This window comes from Fundulus heteroclitus, chromosome 14 (assembly GCF_011125445.2).
Source record: "Fundulus heteroclitus isolate FHET01 chromosome 14, MU-UCD_Fhet_4.1, whole genome shotgun sequence".
NCBI lineage: Eukaryota > Metazoa > Chordata > Actinopteri > Cyprinodontiformes > Fundulidae > Fundulus > Fundulus heteroclitus.
Window position 1 is genome coordinate 14221498 of NC_046374.1, and position 18941 is coordinate 14240438.

Sequence of the window (18941 nt, forward strand, 5' to 3'; positions counted from 1 at the left end):
CATTCATCCATCCCTCTCCCCTAACCCCTAAGACACCACCTGGCACAACCGGATGAATATCCCCACCAGAAAGTTCAGAGTGTTTCCTGGGGTCTCCTCCCAGCACGGAAACACTTAAAAAGGAGGCCCCCAAGCCACATCCGGGTCAGATGCAAGAAGCACTGATGTATATTCCTGCTATAGACAGTGACGAGCGCACACAGGCGCCGTTGCTTTGCCTTGAGTCTCGTCAACAAAACCATGCCGTTATAATGCGGGATGAACACAGAGCTGGTCAAAAGAAAATGGCCGTAGCTCCCTTTATTCTTATCTGATTTCTATAAAACACGTCTCCAATTAAAGCTGAGAAAATTGCTGATGCTATAATACATAGAAATATGTACTCTCCCTAAACATAAGCCATAAGTATTGTTGGAACTGTGCAGTTAGTGTTGACAGGTAAAGCTACTGCAGGGTGCTTGCTCTTTTTCCAAATTAAAATTCCAGACTTTTTTAAAACTGATATTTTTTTTCCCCCAAGACCTTAATTTTATGTACTTGTATACTTGTGTGCCTACTGCCTACTTCATTGGTTGAGATTGTACAAACTGTTGATTAGAAATGTTAATTTTTATAGGCTAGTATTCAATGAACAAATGCATTATTCACAGTAAATTATGCTTTTACTGATGAAAACGTTTCAAAACATGAAAATCACAAGTACATGAATTTCACATCAAACAAGTGTTTGATTCTATTAGGCTAATACAGTACGTGACCAGTTAGTAAAATTATAGTTTTATAGCCTACCTTCCTATTTCTCATTTCACAATGCCCTTGAGCATACTGTAAAATTCTACCATACATTTTTTCCCATACTTTATTAAGACTTTCACACAAAATTCAAGACTTTTCAAGGTCTGGAAAACAGTGTTTCAAAATTCCATACTTATTAAGACTTTCAAGACTTGCACAAGCAGCCTGTACTGTGTTATAAAGATCGCCATGCTGTCAATTGATTTTTTTTAACAGCTCAAGCTGTGTTGTTGTATCACAGTTTGTTGGTTTCTGGCCTTGGAGCTGAAATTTCTAAATTGAGGTAGGCTAACAAAAGATGGCTTTCAGAGGCAGACCGGCCATTGGGACATTTCCCGGTGAGTCCCGGTGCTCCCGATGACCTGGGTGGCTAACTCGTTCTCTAAGGCTGAGTCCAGCCACCCCCACCAGGTAGCTCTTTTTGCCGCTTGTGTCCCAGATTTCTTTTTTGCTCTCTCTCCTGATCCATCCCTGATGGGCATGAGGGTCGGAGCGTATGCACACCGGTAAACTGATAGCTTTGCTTTTTGGGTTCAGGTCTTTCTTCTCCACAACAGGCAGACCAGCACAGCATTACTGCAGAACTCCATCTTCTGTTTCCCTCCTACCACTCATGAACAATACACCAAGATGCTTAAACTGTGCCAAAATCCTGAAGATGAAAAAACTCAGGGGCCAAAAGTTGTTCTTTACATTTTATGTGAATTAATCTCTTTTTACCTGCTCAGCAATAAATACAAGACACAATATTTTAACTAAACAAAGTAAAAAATTAATTATTGTACAGCTGAAAAAAGGTCTATTTTTTTATTGGTAAAAGTTGTACTGTTTTTTTTTACAGAAACACAGAACTGACACGTGATAAAAAATTATTATGAAGCTGTATCTCATAATGAGATACTTTCCCATAACGAGATAATTTTCTCATAATAATGAGAAAATTATCTTGTTATGGGAAAATATCTCATTATAACAGGTCACAGCTTTATGGCATGACATCACACTTCATGGACATTTGACTTCCTTGATGAGGTGCGATGGGAGACGGAGATTGAGCCAAGTTTATGCGTTCTTACCAAGAAGAGATCTGCCAGAGGACAGGTTTTTCAAAACAGAGAAATTACAAAGTCCCTGAATGGTGGATGTGTGTACAATATGGCCCTGAAAATGAGTCTGATCGCAGTGAAAGAGGGACATCCAGAGGAAAAGGAGACGCCCGATGCCTTCTGACAGCCAGCCGTTGTTATCACAACAGAAATGTCGCTGGACTAACTATAGCGGTCTGTAGGCTATATCAGCAGGCTGCTAAATAAATGTTACAGTACAGGCTGCATTTTCATACATTTATTTATATAAATTTTATTATCATGTAGGACTTAGTGAAGCACCTCCTGAACCTGATGTCAAGAGGGAAGCGACTAGGCCTGGCAGATAAACGCTTCTGTAGTGTTTGGGTCAAATCTTCTCTATTTTGTTGTTCTGTAATATGTTTTAATTCTACTCCCGGAAAAAAACAAAAAAAACAAAAACGAGATTTTTCTGTGAAAACCATTGCTGTAATGAGCCGAGTTTGTAAATGGATGTAGCCAAGCTTGTTTCTGAGGAAAAAAAATGAATGGATGTTTGTGGCCTTACTTACTGGGACATTAAAATGAGAACACAAAAAGAAAGCTAATGTAAGAAAATTATTCGGTCTTGTACCAAACACTTTCCATTTAAGAAGACATAAATTTGTCATTGAAAATCCTTAAAAGGAAGAGACGAGTCACTCTGCATCAGCTCCATTTGCTGGAGGGCCAGAGTTGTAATGTCCTTCAACTGCATTCGGGGGCCACACAAGCTTTTTCCAAATTATACACCCCTACCCTACCCTGTAACCCCCAGTCGGTCGAGGCAGATGACCGTTCATACTGAGCCTGGTTCTGCCGGAGGTTTTCCTTCCCGTTAATGGGGAGTTTTTCTTCGCACTGTCGCTTCATGCTTGCTCAGTATGAGGGATTGCAGCAAAGCCATGTACAATGCAGATGACTCTCCCTGTGGCTCTACGCTTCCCCAGGAGTGAATGCTGCTTGTCGGGACTTTGATGCAATCAACTGGTTTCCTTATATAGGACATTTTTGACCAATCTGTATAATCTGACCCAATCTGTATAATATGATTGAACTTGATTTTGTAAAGTGCCTTGAGATGACATGTTTCATGATTTTGCGCTATATAAATAAAATTGAAAAATAAAATTGAAGGCTGAAAAGCGTGATCCCTGATTAGTTAGAACAAACCCTTTGGTCGTCTTTCTTAAATTTAAGGACCTCAGTCTGCCAATTCAATGGTGGTGTTCCTTTCCTCCATGTCTCATCTGAAATCACGATAAATAATTCTTGTTTAGAAAATATTTGATCTAGGGACACCTCAATTTAATCTTCCTATAGACATGGTGATCCGAGAATACCTGGTGAATTTCATAATATATAATAGTTTTTTGTTAATTTGTAAAAATAATTTTCACCAGTGTTTCCCCCAGCGTCTTATAAGCAAAGTATCGTTGGTTTATTTTTAGTGCGTTGATGTGTGAGAGCGACATAAAACGATCATTAAAGTTCCTGTCCATGAGAAAACCTCCCAGTCTAAATAGCTAACATGGTAGCTGTTATTAGCCCGATGCACAGTACGCCCATTCGCTGCTAAATTATCAGCCTCTACTATAACATTATTAACTACAATGTTTTAGTAGAGTACTATACTATAACATTATTAACTACAATGTTATAGTAGAGTACTATACTATAACAATACCTAGTACTAACAATACCTAGAAGTGCAAGCAGCGGGTCAGTAGTGAATAGGTGAACCAGCGTGACAGCCAAGGAAACCGCAGCATTTCTGACCCTGAGATGCTAAAGCAGAGGATACTGAGACTTTATCATCCAAGAAACTCACTGCAGGCATAACACTCTAATTTTGTTCTGAAATGCATCCCTGGTTTTGTAAATTGTGGTTAAAAGAGGTCAATAAGAGAAAAAAAACCTCTGACTACTAAGATTAATTTTTGCTCTAAATTATGAAGGCAATACCTTTAAAATACCTCCCGACTATAGATAAACAAGATGCAAAAACGAGTCTGCATTTTTAGCCTCGAAACCAGCAAATTGACATCTAGGGCAAAAAAAACAGAATACATTTATCAAGAATCTTTATTGTCACTATACCATAAGGCATTTTTTTGATGAGACAGAAACCGGCTCAGTATGCCCTTTTTGTTAAGCATCTACATCTAAACATACATATTTACAGTATACTCAGATTTCTTTTCTGCAGATCTGTCAGCCCCTCCGCTGCCTAGGCTTGGCTGACCTTTCGGGAGCAGTAAAAATATTTCACCTCACCAGACTGATTAAAAATAAACAGTGGATCCATCCCTTTGGAAACGTGACCACTAAGAAGACAGTTCCTGGTTAACCTTTTTACATGTGGTGGTTGTTGGTTCTGGTGCTTTTAAAAAAGAAAATCTTCTGTTTTTGTTAAAAGGACATTCTTGGACTTAATGCTGGGAGGATTCACAGTGGCAGAAAGGTTACAACTGGAGCTGTCATGTTCCTGCTCTTTGTGTGTGTGGTGTCACTGCTCTTTCCAAACAGGGGACCTCTACTGGAAGGCGTGCCTGATTGTTTCTCAAGTCACATTTCCTGCCACGGTGGTTTGTATGGAGGACCAAGTCTTCCATAATTAAAAATAAATACAGAAATAAATAAATGCTCAATAAATAAATATGTATACAATTATGTGCCACCAAAAATATAATAAACAAATAAATGTAGGTAGAAAATAAATTATACAGTGAGACAAAATGTATATATCTCCTTTAATTAGCCAGTTTATTTATTAATTACTTATTTTTTTTTAAGTATTTATGTATGTGCATGTTATAATATTTTTGTCTGTTTTATTCTTTGTATTTTTTTGCCCTATTTATTTCTCCGATGCTATTTATTTCTGCCTGTCCTTTTTACATTTCTGTTTGTCTTTTTTACATTTCTGTCTGTCCTTTTTACATTTCTGTTTCTCGTTTTTACATTTCTGTCTGTCCTTTTTACATTTCTGTTTGCCGTTTTTACATTTCTGTTTCTCGTTTTTACATTTCTGTCTGTCCTTTTTACATTTCTGTTTCCCGCTTTTACATTTCTGTTTCCCGCTTTTACATTTCTGTCTGTCCTTTTTACATTTCTGTCTGTCCTTTTTACATTTCTGTTTCTCGTTTTTACATTTCTGTCTCTCGTTTTTACATTTCTGCCTGTCCTTTTTACATTTCTGTATGCATTTCTGCCTCATTATGCAAATGAGGAGGGGCTGTGTCTTAAGGGCTCAACTTCTTCCCATTGGTTGGTTAGCATTTTACTGCATCGGTCAAATCTACATGGCTTTTCCCCGCACTAAAGCTTAAGTAATGTCAAACTCAGCAGGCAGACGTTCAGTGGCCGACCTCTTAAGGAAAGCTGCTAATAGACTGGAAGAATTAGAACGCTGTACATTTGGGTTCTGAAATGTTTTTCGGTGGTTTCAGATTCGGCTTTCCAGATCAATAACTCATCGGCGGATGATTTATTCTACAAAACAGACACCTCTCCGCAACCACCGCATGGCAGACACTGAGCTACAACCGTAGTTTCCTCAAAACGAGTCTTAGTCCGTGGGCCAGAATCTGTGGGACGTCTCCTTAAGAAGTTTCGGATGAACTGTCAGACGGCAACTTTCTTGCACTTAGATATGTTGCTACACATAGCAGTGATCTCAAAACACCAATAATCCCACGTTTTCACTTGCACATTAATAAGTTATTGCTGATAAAAAATCTAAACGGTTGCGCTCCCGTCCGAGAGGTCACGTGATTCGATTTTTGCTGCTCAGCCAATCAGATCGCTGTATTGTCAGCTGAGTGCGTTCAATCTGTAAGCTGTTGTGAAAATTTGTTTCCGGACAAAGAAAGCCCAATAATAGTGTTTTCTGGCGCCAGTTGGCAAAGATCTTGATGGCAAGGAAAAAGAAATAGCCCAGACCATCCATCATCCATTTTCTAACACGCTTATCCCTGCTGGGTTCGGACCGGTGCCGATCTCCAGCTGTCAATGGGCGAGAGGCGGGGTATAAACTGGACAGGTCGGCAGTCCATCGCAGGGCAGAAATAGCCCAGACTTTTGCTCATTTTACTGTGATATCACCAAGACCTGCTGCGCTAGGATAGCACAGCCAAACGACTTATCCCCGGCAGAATTTGGATCCCCTGCGTCGGGAGAATGTTTGAAATCAATAAAAGTTTTAACCTTCAGCTTTGTGAAGTCTAAATATTTTTAAACATCACATTCTAATAAAATGAAATTGATTTTTTAAAATCCTAATACATTGTTCTGTTTTTAAAATCGGCATATCTCGTTTTCTTAATATAGTTAATATCTCTATATGGTTCTTGGTTGAATTAAAATCTTATTAAATCTGATAATTTTGGCTGTACCTTTATTCAGTGTTTATTTGATCACACGTGAAATCCGCTTTATATGATCTATTCATGCGGGTCTAGCTACCAAAAAAGAAAAAGAAAAAAGATGAACAAGTAGACAGCTGTGATGGACTCATGAAGGTGGATTTTTGGTTTAAGCAGACAGACATGCGACAATCTAATAACATAAAGCTAATATTTTTGTGACACATGTGGAAATGACAGAGCTGTTTTCTTTCTCATAACGTGTTATATTGAGTGATCAATGGAGTTTTAACCGACATAACAATCCTTGATGATCGCACTAACAAGTGTTACATTTTCAGTTTTAACCCACTAACTGAACGACAATGTAACGACACCATCGCTATATTTCGTTAAGAAAAGTAAAACATCTTCATTTCCACGCCGGTTGGAGATGAGGCGGAGTTTACTGGATTCATTCTTCCAGCTGAATGCGCTCCCGACGCAGGGGATCCAAATTCTGCCGGGGATAGGTCGTTTGGCTGTGCTATCCTAGCGCAGCAGGTCTTGGTGATATCACAGCAAAATGAGCAAAAGTCTGGGCTATTTCTGCTCTGTGATGGACTGCCGACCTGTCCAGTTTAAACCCCGCCTCTCGCCCATTGACAGCTGGAGATCGGCACCGGTCCAAACCCAGCAGGGATAAGCGTGTTAGAAAATGGATGATGGATGGTCTGGGCTATTTCTTTTTCCTTGCCATCAAGATCTTTGCCAACTGGAGCCAGAAAAACACTATTATTGGGCTTTCTTCGTCCGGAAACAAATTTTCACAACAGCTTACAGACTGAACGCACTCAGCTGACAATACAGCGATCTGATTGGCTGAGCAGCAAAAATCGAATCACGTGACCTCTCGGACGGGAGCGCAACCGTTTAGATTTTTTATCAGCAATAACTTAATGTGCAAGTGAAACGTGGGAACATTGGTGTTTTGAGATCACTGCTATGTGTAGCAACTTTTCCCGGTGGAAGAAAGTTGCCGTCTGACAGTTCATACGAAACTTTTTAAGGAGACGTCCCACATTCTGGCCCACGGACTAAGACTCGTCTCTGCCTTGCGGTGGTTGCGGAGAGGTGTCTGTTTTGTAGAATAAATCATCCGCCGATGAGTTATTGATCTGGAAAGCCGAATCTGAAACCACCGAAAAACATTTCAGATCCCAAATGTACAGCGTTCTAATTCTTCCAGTCTATTAGCAGCTTCCCTTAAGAGGTCGGCCACTGAACGTCTGCCTGCTGAGTTTGACATTACTAAACAATTCTTTAGTGCGGGGGAAAGCCATGTAGATTTGACCGATGCAGTAAAATGCTAACCAACCAATGGGAAGAAGTTGAGCCCTTAAGACACAGCCCCTCCTCATTTGCATAATGAGGCAGAAATGCATACAGAAATGTAAAAAGGACAGGCAGAAATGTAAAAACGAGAGACAGAAATGTAAAAACGAGAAACAGAAATGTAAAAAGGACAGACAGAAATGTAAAAAGGACAGACAGAAATGTAAAAAGGACAGACAGAAATGTAAAAACGAGAAACAGAAATGTAAAAAGGACAGACAGAAATGTAAAAGCGGGAAACAGAAATGTAAAAAGGACAGACAGAAATGTAAAATCGACAAACAGAAATGTAAAAAGGACAGACAGAAATGTAAAAACGAGAAACAGAAATGTAAAAAGGACAGACAGAAATGTAAAAACGAGAAACAGAAATGTAAAAAGGACAGACAGAAATGTAAAAAAGACAAACAGAAATGTAAAAAGGACAGGCAGAAATAAATAGCATCGGAGAAATAAATAGGGCAAAAAAATACAAAGAAAGAATAAAACAGACAAAAATATTATAACATGCACATACATAAATACTTTAAAAAAAAAAAAGTAATTAATAAATAAACTGGCTAATTAAAGGAGATATATACATTTTGTCTCACTGTATAATTTATTTTCTACCTACATTTATTTGTTTATTATATTTTTGGTGGCACATAATTGTATGCATATTTATTTATTGAGCATTTATTTATTTCTGTATTTATTTTTAATTATGGAAGACTTGGTCCTCCATAGGTTTGCTGCTGCTCCACTGAGGCCAGGCCTGCCAGCGCTCCACCATCAGCGAACCAGTCACCCTCCATCAGTCTGCCCGCTCTGATCCTGGAGCTTCCACAGTTCAACTCTCCTCCTTAAGAATTACACTCTCTTTGGAAGTTCTCAACATCTTCTCACTAGAACCAGCACTCCGCTAGGATCGACATAAACCTTTGTGATTCGCCTCACTGTGTGATCTGAGTAAACCGCAGAGCACACCTCTCACATTGACTCTGTGCGGTGAACATTACCACAAGCTCCATCTGCTTCCCCCTCTTCCAGTCGCCGTCAAGCCTGAGCGCCAAGCAAGCCATCTTTAACACTTGACCAATAAATTGTGAAAACATTTCCTTTGAGTCCTGAGTGTGATTTCTTCATGTGGGTCAGAAAAATGAGCTAAATCATGACCAAAACAGCAACAGACGCATTACCTCCCTGTGAGGTGATCCCACAGGTGCTGGGTCTCCTGAAGCTGTGGTAATTAATAAAACAGATAGTGAAAGAATAATTATTTTCTTTATGAATAGCCAGTCATATTCAATGAAACAGAACATCATTTAGAAGTTTTTTTTTAATTTGAAAATTAAAAGTGCCGTTTGAAATGAACCTTAATGTTAATTTCCTATAACCCAAATTATTGTATTTCATTTACTGGTATGATGTAATATTCTAATCTCATTTTCATTAGCTGTAAGCAGAAACTCATGACGGAAATCAAGGCTTAACAAATTAAGTAATCTATATAATTTTTACCTACTGAATTCAGTTACTGAAATAATATTTCCATATTTTTATTTATTGAGATGCACTTCTAGTGTTTAAATAAAGCAGAGGTTAAAAAGTTTAACGTTATGACCTCTTTTTGGACCGCTTTGGCTATTTTCCATGTTATTCTGACGTCTACCATTCAAAACGGCTCTATCCTCAAGGTGGAAACAGCGCCCCCAAAATGACGCTTGTGGCCAAAACGTGTATTGCATGCGCAGTGGTTTAGGACTGCCATAGGAAATGAATAGGAAACGTTTTAGGGCGGTTTAACTAGCGGGAGGCGCAGGTTCGATTCTGCCACTGCTTCTGCCTTTTTTATTCTCATCAACCTTTAAAAATGTAATACAACAATATATAAATTTGTTTTACAATCTAACAACATTGATAACACTGTCTTTGGGGTTCCTTGCAGTCCAGGTGAAAATCTGTTTTACCACTAATAACAATAAACATGTTTACTCAAAACACTTAGTTTTCTGAATATGATATGAAGTAGTAAATGCAATATTTAGGAAAGGTTTAAATATTAGCTGTATGTGATAGCGACTGAAGGAGCAGAACATTGTATTTTCATTATACAGACGCTTGTCTAAGAGCTATGGTGCAGCAAACAATAACCGAGGTGGAGGCAGAGCTTAATCCATTGATCTGGTTTTTACTAAGGCTTAAATTAAAGCAGACATCTGGACAGATGTTCAGCCCGTGCTATGAGAGTAAAAATAATCACGTAGCAAAGCAGCGCAACAGTCATCCTCAAATACACACCAAGTATTTACTGCATTTATGCCAGTACAGATGGGAAAATGCAGATATGGGAAATAACCCCCCCCCCCCCCCCCCCCCCCCCCAGACACAAACACACACATGCTTTACATACTTACTGAAGACCTTGCCTTCCATTAATTTTCAACCCTTTCTATGTCCTCACCCTAACCATTAACAGAAAATAAATAACCTAAAGGACACATTATTCCTAAACCTAACCCCTAGCCCAAAAAATGTGAGGACCAAAAAAAGGTCCTCACTTCACATCAAAGTCCCCACTTTGGTGGTAAAATATGAAAAATATGTTATTGCTCAGCTGCAAGTACAAGTGTGCACACACACACACATTAATTCAGCTACTGAGAGTTACGCTGAGATGATAATGAGTTGCTGCAAGCTCTGGATATGTCGGAAAAAAGGAGACGAAGAGAAAAAACACCTTGGGCACATCTGTCTGGGAATTTCTATACAGGTATCACATTAAAAAGGAAAAAATAAAACATGGTTATTAATTAACATATACGCACACACACTGTCTCTTTGTAATACCATATAAACTACTCAGGAACACAATCTTAGGCCCCAAGGCGTTCTTCTGAATTTGTGCTTAAAATAACATGCTTAAATCTAATTATGTTGTTTTTTTTCCAGCAATTACAAACTCCATTTAAACAGACCTGGGTGGAATCCACAGAAATGTCAAAATTGTATGAAAAACATCATTATTAACATAATGATTACTTAAATAGTTTGTAATAAAAAAAAAATACATCAAGTACAAAAAAAGTGATGTCCTTCCCTTAATACCGGGGGTTGGGGCTTAAACTGGTTTTAAGCTTCAAACAAGGAAATGGATTGCATGGAGCGTGAACGAAAACGGCAATTTGTATAAACACCAGCAGGGGGCATTGCTGCATAAACTAAGTCACAGCAACTCCAAGCAAACCACCAACTTTAGTGTATGGTATTACAATAGATCTGCATAAATATGTAATCGACCCTCATAGAGGTGGCAGCAACATGCTGTGTGGGTGCCACTGCTACGGGGGACGCTTTAAGTGTCTGTGATGGGTGGAGAGAGCCTTTCAATCAAAGCTTCAGCTGTTTTACAAACCAAGATGCGCAGCAGTTTCGGTCACTGGACAATCAAAGCTGGTAGAGAAATAATCCAGGATTTGCAGGTGTAGGTGCAGCAAAAGATGCATCAACAAAATATTGACTCTGGGGGGTTGCCATACAGTTCCGGCTTTTATAAACATAAACTTCTGAAAAACAATGTATAATTTTATTCCGCTTCACAGCTATACACTACTCTGAGCAGGGTGGTCCCTCACACATAATCTGAATCTATTGAGGTTGTAAAAGCACAAAATGTGAAGGAGGTTGAAGCCCTGTATTAGTTGGTAGAAAAAAAACAAGAAGTGAATCCGAAATATTAAAACTAATAGGGTTGACTGCAGTTCTCGGAAGTGTTGGAAAGGATTTGTTTACTCAAAAAAAATCGCTTGACATGCAAAGAACAATAGGAAGATAGAATGATGAAATATGACTTTAAAACAACATTTTGTGGTCTGTTTGTTTGACTAACACACAAATGAAATTGAAATTCCCATGAAACGCCAACGAAGGCTCCCAACTAGTTATTATGGTTAAGTAACTCCCAAGTGATTCATGCTTTTCTCCTTTGCAAGTTAAGTCCTGAGAGGGTGACACATTACTTTGGCAAAAATCCTTATTTCCTCTATTACTCTATTCAAAAAGGGGTCACCTGCAGTACCAGCTGAGGTTAGAGTCAGCCGAGCGGCCTGAGCTGTTTAATGCAGAAAGAAACGCGGCCGGCTGTTTTTTCCCCCACTGTTAAAATAACCTCACCCATGACTCTGGCGTGAACTTTGACCCTGACGCAGACATCCTCGTTGGTCTCGCTCAGCAGCAGCACCTCCTCGCACAGAACCCCCTCCTGCAGGGCCAAGTACTCACACGTTATCTTCAGGCCTCCTTAAAAAAAAAAAACACAAACACGCGCAGTTAGAGAAACCCAGTCCGTCTCTCCACGTGTCTCCTGGGAAAAAAAAAAAAGCTTTTGTCGGGTTGTTTGAATGCAGTTGAGAATCATTTCGATCAGGCGCCCAGCAGCTGCCGTGTCACTAACCAGCCACAAATATAATACACACAGTGACACACCTGCTAAAGTTGGCTGAGGTGGATACACAGGTTAAGACAGGAATATAAAGGGTGTGACAGCGAAGCTGACAGTGAAGGTCAGAAACACGTTTAGTTTCAGACTTTCAGTGGGAAGATCACCTTCACTCATATAATGGCCCGATCAGACTAAATGGCTTTAACTGTGGGTCATTGACCATTTTCCTTTGGCATAGATAAAGATCAAGAACCAAAAAGCTTTATTGCCATGATGACATTTAGGGTGAGGCAGGCTCCCAATGTTCATAATTACAGATAATATGCAAACACAACAAGACATGATCTTTCCTTTTTTATTATTTTTATCAGCAGGGGTGAGTGGCCAGAAAGAAAATATCGAATAGTATATTTGATTTAATTTAGAGATGCACTGATGAAGGGTTTTTTTTTTTTTGTCAATACCAAGTCACTGAATTTCCCTGAGGTCTGATTCTGATCGATTTAGTTATATTTTCTAAGGGCCATAAAATATCTGAGCTCAGGAACTGGTGTCCTGCATTTCTGAGGGTTCTTTCACACTATTAAATGTCAAAATTCAACACTTTCCACACTGTCACCGTGTAACCGGAGGTGTGTGTGTGTGTGTGTGTGTGTGTCATACAGGGATTGCCCTCCCCCGCTGCAGCAAGTCTCTGTGGCGCAATCGGTTAGCGCGTTCGGCTGTTAACCGAAAGGTTGGTGGTTCGAGCCCACCCAGGGACGGAGTGATTTTTGTTCCTTCCAAAATATTTAGACAAACGTTAGCAACCTCTTATTCAGATAAACTTCAAACAGGATCTTATTTATGAACTTACAGACATAAGCCAATATTGGCTCAACCAGCAGCTGGTTAAAGGACTCCAGACATGCCGGTGACACCCAGGATTAACTCCAATGTGTCACTTAGTTTAGGCGTCCGCCTCTACACGTGATCAAAAACCAAGTCTATATTTTTAGAGAAATATAGACACCTTTCTCCTAAAATGATATCTGATAAAAATGGATTTTCAGCAACGCTGCTGTATGCTCCTGGTCCACACGTCACCTGCACTCATTAACGGCATTACTGTTATCGTCTGCAGCGTGTTAAACAGCAGCCGAGCGCCTACATCTGGCCCCGACACGCTCGGCTGAGCGTCTGTATAGCTTTGTTTAAATAAAGCTGCAGCACGCAGCTCGGAGCGTGTTACACTGTAACGTGATCCTATGCTGGCCTCATGCAGAGCTCCCTCGCTATACCGGCGGTACTTCAGGAAACCTTGAGAAATATTGCAACATTATATTTAATCAGGACCTTTAGAATGATCCGATTTAGATGGATTTTATGTTTTCTGCAGACAACCCCAAAGTGCTAATATATTTAAACTCAGTATATAATTATATAATAATTATAAAGCCAAGCAGCTATTAACTGTAATTTTATTCTGACACGCTGGTATTATGAAAGAGGCACAGAGCACATGCAGTGTTTAAAGAAATTAAAACCTTTCCCCCGTGAACTCACCTTCCGGTGCCGCTGAGATGTTGGTGATTTTGAGGTGCGGGTTGGGCAACGGAGCGGGACACACGTCTTTACCCAGAGCCGGGACCTCCGGCAGGGTGAACACTATCTCGTAGCGATGCTGCGTCTTCAGGAAGCCGACCTACGAATGGTGGAGATGTGTTAAACGTTAAAACAAGAAAATCCAGCCAAAGGTTTAAAAGGTGGTAGAACTAAGTGCTTAGTCGGGTTAGTCAAGCACGGCGGTGGCAGCATCATGCTGTGTAGCCGTTTAAGTGCCAAATTCATGAGGTAGCCCTACTCCTCTGTCCTTCCATACACCATGAGCAATGCACCAGGAACACAGGCAGTGGATTAGCCCCACAGCATGATGCTACCATCATCGTGCTCCAGTGTTCTTAGGTCAAGTCTCGCTGATCATTCCTGACCAGTTTGTTCTCAGTCTGGGCCAGATGGTTGAAACTTTGACAACAGGGCAATGATCCCAGAGAGACATTTGAACTGGTTTTGGATTGGATAAAAGAGGTTAAAAATTACCCCAACCCTTCTGGTGGCTACTGAAGCTGTTGGTTGTATAATTACTCCAGCCTGGAAACATGCATGTAAACCTCTGACTGAAGATAAATGGATATAACACGAGACCAGATAACTAGAGATCAACAGGCTTTAGTTTGGCCACATAATGTTAAATCTGGCTCCATGAAAGAAGGACTTCATAGGATTGTTAGGACTGACATAGGATTGTTATGCTTTGTCCCCAATTTTAAAGTATTCTGACGCATGAAAAGGCAGGGAGTGGTTGCTGGAATCCGGTTTACAGTAACCTAATCATCTTCTTGGATCAGTAATAAGGCATAGCTTCAGGGCAAGTTTTAAAACATTTACTGATGCATTATTCATGAAGGAAAATCAGCAATTTCAGCCTTTACAGATTTACACACACACAGAATTTGAATGATCTAGATTGCTGTTGTGACCGTTGAACAACATTTGACACTATAATGGACTTTTTTTTTCAAGAACTAAAATAAAAAAGGGGTAAGGCGAGCTTTCTGAGGCTTAGGTTTTCTACATTATAAAACAACAACTGGCTCATGACTGCGTACTCTGCCTGTGTTAACAATATGCAGAGGAACAAATGGTGGGAAAGGGTTAGGAAGAGCAGTAAAACGCAACTTCTCGAGGAGCTGAGAAGACGTCGAATCCAAATAACCGGCAGAGAGAAAAATTCATGAGGAGGAATCCTCCCAGCGAGGAGTGTGGAAACCTCACATAGAGAGGACTGCAGAGAGAGGACTGCAGTGGGGAAGTGCAGAGAAAGAGAGAGAAGTCGTATAAAGGCCTCCAGCTAGAGCAGGAGGCGGCAGCTTTAGCTCCTCCACAGCTCCTGGTTACAGCGACGGGCCGAGCGGAGGCGCCAAGCAGCATCAACACAGGAACCCCTCACGCAGCCTTACCCAGACAAGCAATCATTCAAGAGACTGACTCTAAAAAAGTTACTCTCTCGTTCGCTGCGCTAAGCTGGACACAGAAAGAGATTAAGAGCAATACGGGGCCGAAACAATGCTGCTGATTACCAAGAAACCTTAGGAAGAATTAGGGATTAGTTGATTTTATCGATTAATTTGAATTTGCAATTTATTAAGATTTAATTTTCGGGACATCAGGATTTCCTGAAATGGAAAATTGTTTTGGTAATAGCATGCAACGTTGAATACATGTTTAAGAAAACATATTTTCAATATACTCTACAGAGGAAACGTTTTTTACCCTGAAACGAGATTAAAGTTACACAAGAGTTCTTAGATGCATACTGAAAACTAGCTCATTGTGTAATGCCACTAGCTCAGAATGATTAAAAAAAAAAAAAAAAAAAAAAAAACCCTGTTAAAACAATGTAAAACGTGTGGTATAATATACTGTATATTTGCACACTAATTCTAATCATAATAAAAGTTTAAAATCAATTTAAATATAATTAAATGTTAAAATGTACTTATTTTGAAAAAGCACCACCTCCGGCTCCCGTCTGTCTGACTAACTGTGAAGCTGCTGGTGAATTAAGCTACTGGTGGCTACTGAAGGAAAACTACAGAGACCGTAACGTGTTGCCACCTTAGTGACTCTTGTTATATTTGGGGACTTTTATGACCCTTCTAGCAACTTTCTTTCCCAAAAAAGCAACTAGAAACAAAACAAGTGACTTTTCTCTGTGTTTTTGACAATTTAGGGACTTTAGTGAAAGCAGCATTCTTTCAGGAGAGAGACAGGGCTGCTAGAGCAGCTAGAGCGCCCATTTCCCTCAGCAGTGTCTCACAGGCAGCTGTCTCATCCTGAAAGCTCTGCATCCATTCAGAGCAAAGAGAGTAGAGAGGAGACCTGCTCTATTTTCACATTGCGAATGTACAACGCAAAGCTGCTGCTGATTCGCCCCTGCATTACCAAGCTGGACATAAATATAATTTAAATATAGTTTTAATCTAGTCTCTTTTTTTTCCTGAAACTGTTGCACTAAAATATTTATCTGACTACCACAAAGCTTGAATCACTTATTCACCTCGTTCAATGCATGTGCCTCTGACTACTCTCTTTTTGGTAAAATTAGATGTATGCAGCGTGGATTCAGGCAATGTATAGAAATTCATAAAATAATCTTACCATATGTTGCATTTCAATGACATTACAACAGTGACATACTGGTAATCATTACAGCTTTGTTTCAGATACTTGACTGCATCGAGGCCATCCTGGGTGTGACTCTGGCCCATGGACCTTTAGGTCTGACCTTAACCTAGACCTAAATGTGGCAAGAGTTGAAAACTGATGTTCATAGTTTCTCTATAACCAAATTCACTGAGTCTGAGCTGTTTTGCAAAGAATAATGGACAAAAGTTTCCATCACTGGGAATGCGAAGTGGCTAGGGAGTAGTTTTCTGAGGAAACTAACATTTTAAACTCAATACCAATACTAAGAAAAATACAATACTTTTGAATTTTGCTTGCATGATTTAGGGCAAAACCAACAGGTAGAACTTCAGCACTTCCTTATGCCCGGTACACACTGTGCAGGGCAGGCAGACGTAAAACAGGGCTGGGGAAAAATCGTGGAGAAGTCATTGGTCATGGCTCAAAATCTTCAGTCTTACGTCGCACAGTGAGCCAGGTTCAAGGATAGTTGTTTTTAGCGTCTTGCGACCAAAGATAACCTGCGATCAATATCTGACAGAGTCAGATATTTAGAATGCATATCTCACAGTATGACAGCTGCTACCACACATGCCTACTAATCAGAGCTGTTTCCCTGGGCCGCTGTAACACGACATAAGGCTGCACAGGTTATGTGCTGCCCCGCAAGTAAAGAAAAAACATTAATACGTTTTTGATCTTTTAATCAATTCCTGTCGGGAATAACCTGTTCCGTTTGCTCCAATCAGGCTAGTTTGTTTGATCGGAGCAAACAAACCGGCACACAGCGCATCGAGGGCTGTGAACAGGTGCATCTACCGCTGACAGCTTTCATTATTTTTCTCTTATTGTGGCAGCCTAGACCAAAGAGAACTATTTAATCTATTAAAAGACTACATTTTTTATCAAACTTATTTAATCCTGGTTTTGTTTTTCAGGTGGATTTGGGACTGATGAGGAGAGCATGCGGCCGAACAGTTGATTTTGTTTATAATACGTCCCGCAGACGCTGATGAAGTTGCTTATTGTTGACCATCGTGAGCGATTTAGTAGTAAATGACGATTGTACAATGTACACGCATTAAACTTGACGTTGAACCAAAGACTATTAAACCCAAGTGCCACAGTGTGTCACGTGATAGTCTTTATAAGATTGCTAAAAATCGCACAACGTACGGCCATCAGACAAATCTAAAGGCAATGCTTTCTTTGGATTGCAAAAAAGTAGACAAGATAACACTTAGGAGAAGTCATGTAGGTTGGTACTGGTTCTGACTGCTCTAAAGTCAGCCTGAGCCTGGGTCCACCGCTGGTTATTGTTTTCATGCTTTATTATTATCCCCATTAGCTGCTACAACACGTTTACAGCTAAACAAAGGAGCGATGAAGGTCTTTTTTAGTTCACACACATCTAGACGAATCAACGCACCGCAATGGCTACTGTCTGTAAGAAGCTAATATTTAAACAAAAAACGCTAACGTACGTCATCCACTGTCACAGATACAGCAACTTTAATGACCAATTCAAGTTGCTCTCAAACATCCGAATTTCAGTCGTTAGCGCAGCTACCATCTGACATTCTGCGGCACTTCGTCTTTTTCTGTCCGTGTGCCACACAGATCAAAGTACCTCCAAAAACACTTCAGCGTTTGCCTCGTCAGGCTAAAGAGCGATTCTTCACCAGACGCACTTCCCGTGCTAGCAGAGTTTTAAACGTCCGGCAGCAGCTCACAGTTTTATTCCCACCCATGAATGTTCAGGAGAAGCTCTGGGGTCTGTGTATTCGTCTGTATTAACCCTGGTGTTACACCATATTCTGTGACCACCGGATTATGTGACTCTGTTTTATTCTGTGAGGCGCTGTTGCCTAAAGTAGAAGGTGCTGCGCCAAAGGTTACGGCAGCAATGCGAACATAAAAATGTCAATATACGGTGACAGGTTTTTGTAAAAAACTTCCCTAACCTCCTAAACTACTACTACTAATAATAATCTTTACATCACAGATCAAATATAAACTTCAATTTAATTTACAAAGTAAATGCCACCAGAAACCCCTTGGTTAAAATATTTATTCTTTTATATTACAGTGCGGTCACAATATATGGTAGCAGCTATCACATTCTGTGACCTCTATATTTCTATAATTATCATAATGGCACAGGAACTTTGTTGACAAAAACCTGGGACCGGACATTAATTAACATGTTTATGTTCGCACTACTGCCGTAACTTTTAGTGCAACATATTGAACTTTAGGCCAAGTCACGCTTTGAAAACGTAACAGCACCTCCCAGAGTTACAGAATATGGTGGTCACAGAATACAGTGTAACACCAGTCTGCTATTTGAAAAAAATTGGTCTGTTTGCTAACCTTTTGTGTCAAAACAGTTGTAAACCTACATAACAAACTTATTTCTCTATAGATTTTATCGCATTATTTCGCTAAAAGCTTTGCAACTATTTAAATGGAAGCAGGGTGGAGAAGCTTTTTTCTTTGAAAACCGTGTATCCTTATCCTTCACAATTATGAACTACTTTGTGTTGATCGCCACATAAAAACATAAAAAACTTTTATTATTTAAATTAAAAAAGTCTAATTCACTGATTGAGGTTATGTTGGTATAAATATGATCAAGACACGTGATAC

The 18941-nt window shown here is 39.8% G+C and overlaps 1 protein-coding gene across 1 annotated transcript in view; it reads right to left on the reverse strand.

Annotated features, from left to right (window-relative positions):
- c14h20orf27 (chromosome 14 C20orf27 homolog) overlaps positions 1-18941 on the reverse strand; it is a 42293-nt gene that overhangs the window by 3761 nt on the left and 19591 nt on the right. Inside the window, exons 4-5 of the mRNA XM_012854451.3 lie at positions 13611-13749; positions 11798-11923 (exon numbers count right to left, since the gene is read on the reverse strand). Coding sequence (XP_012709905.3) covers positions 11798-11923; positions 13611-13749 — 265 coding nt within the window. The remainder of the gene's footprint in view (positions 1-11797; positions 11924-13610; positions 13750-18941) is intronic.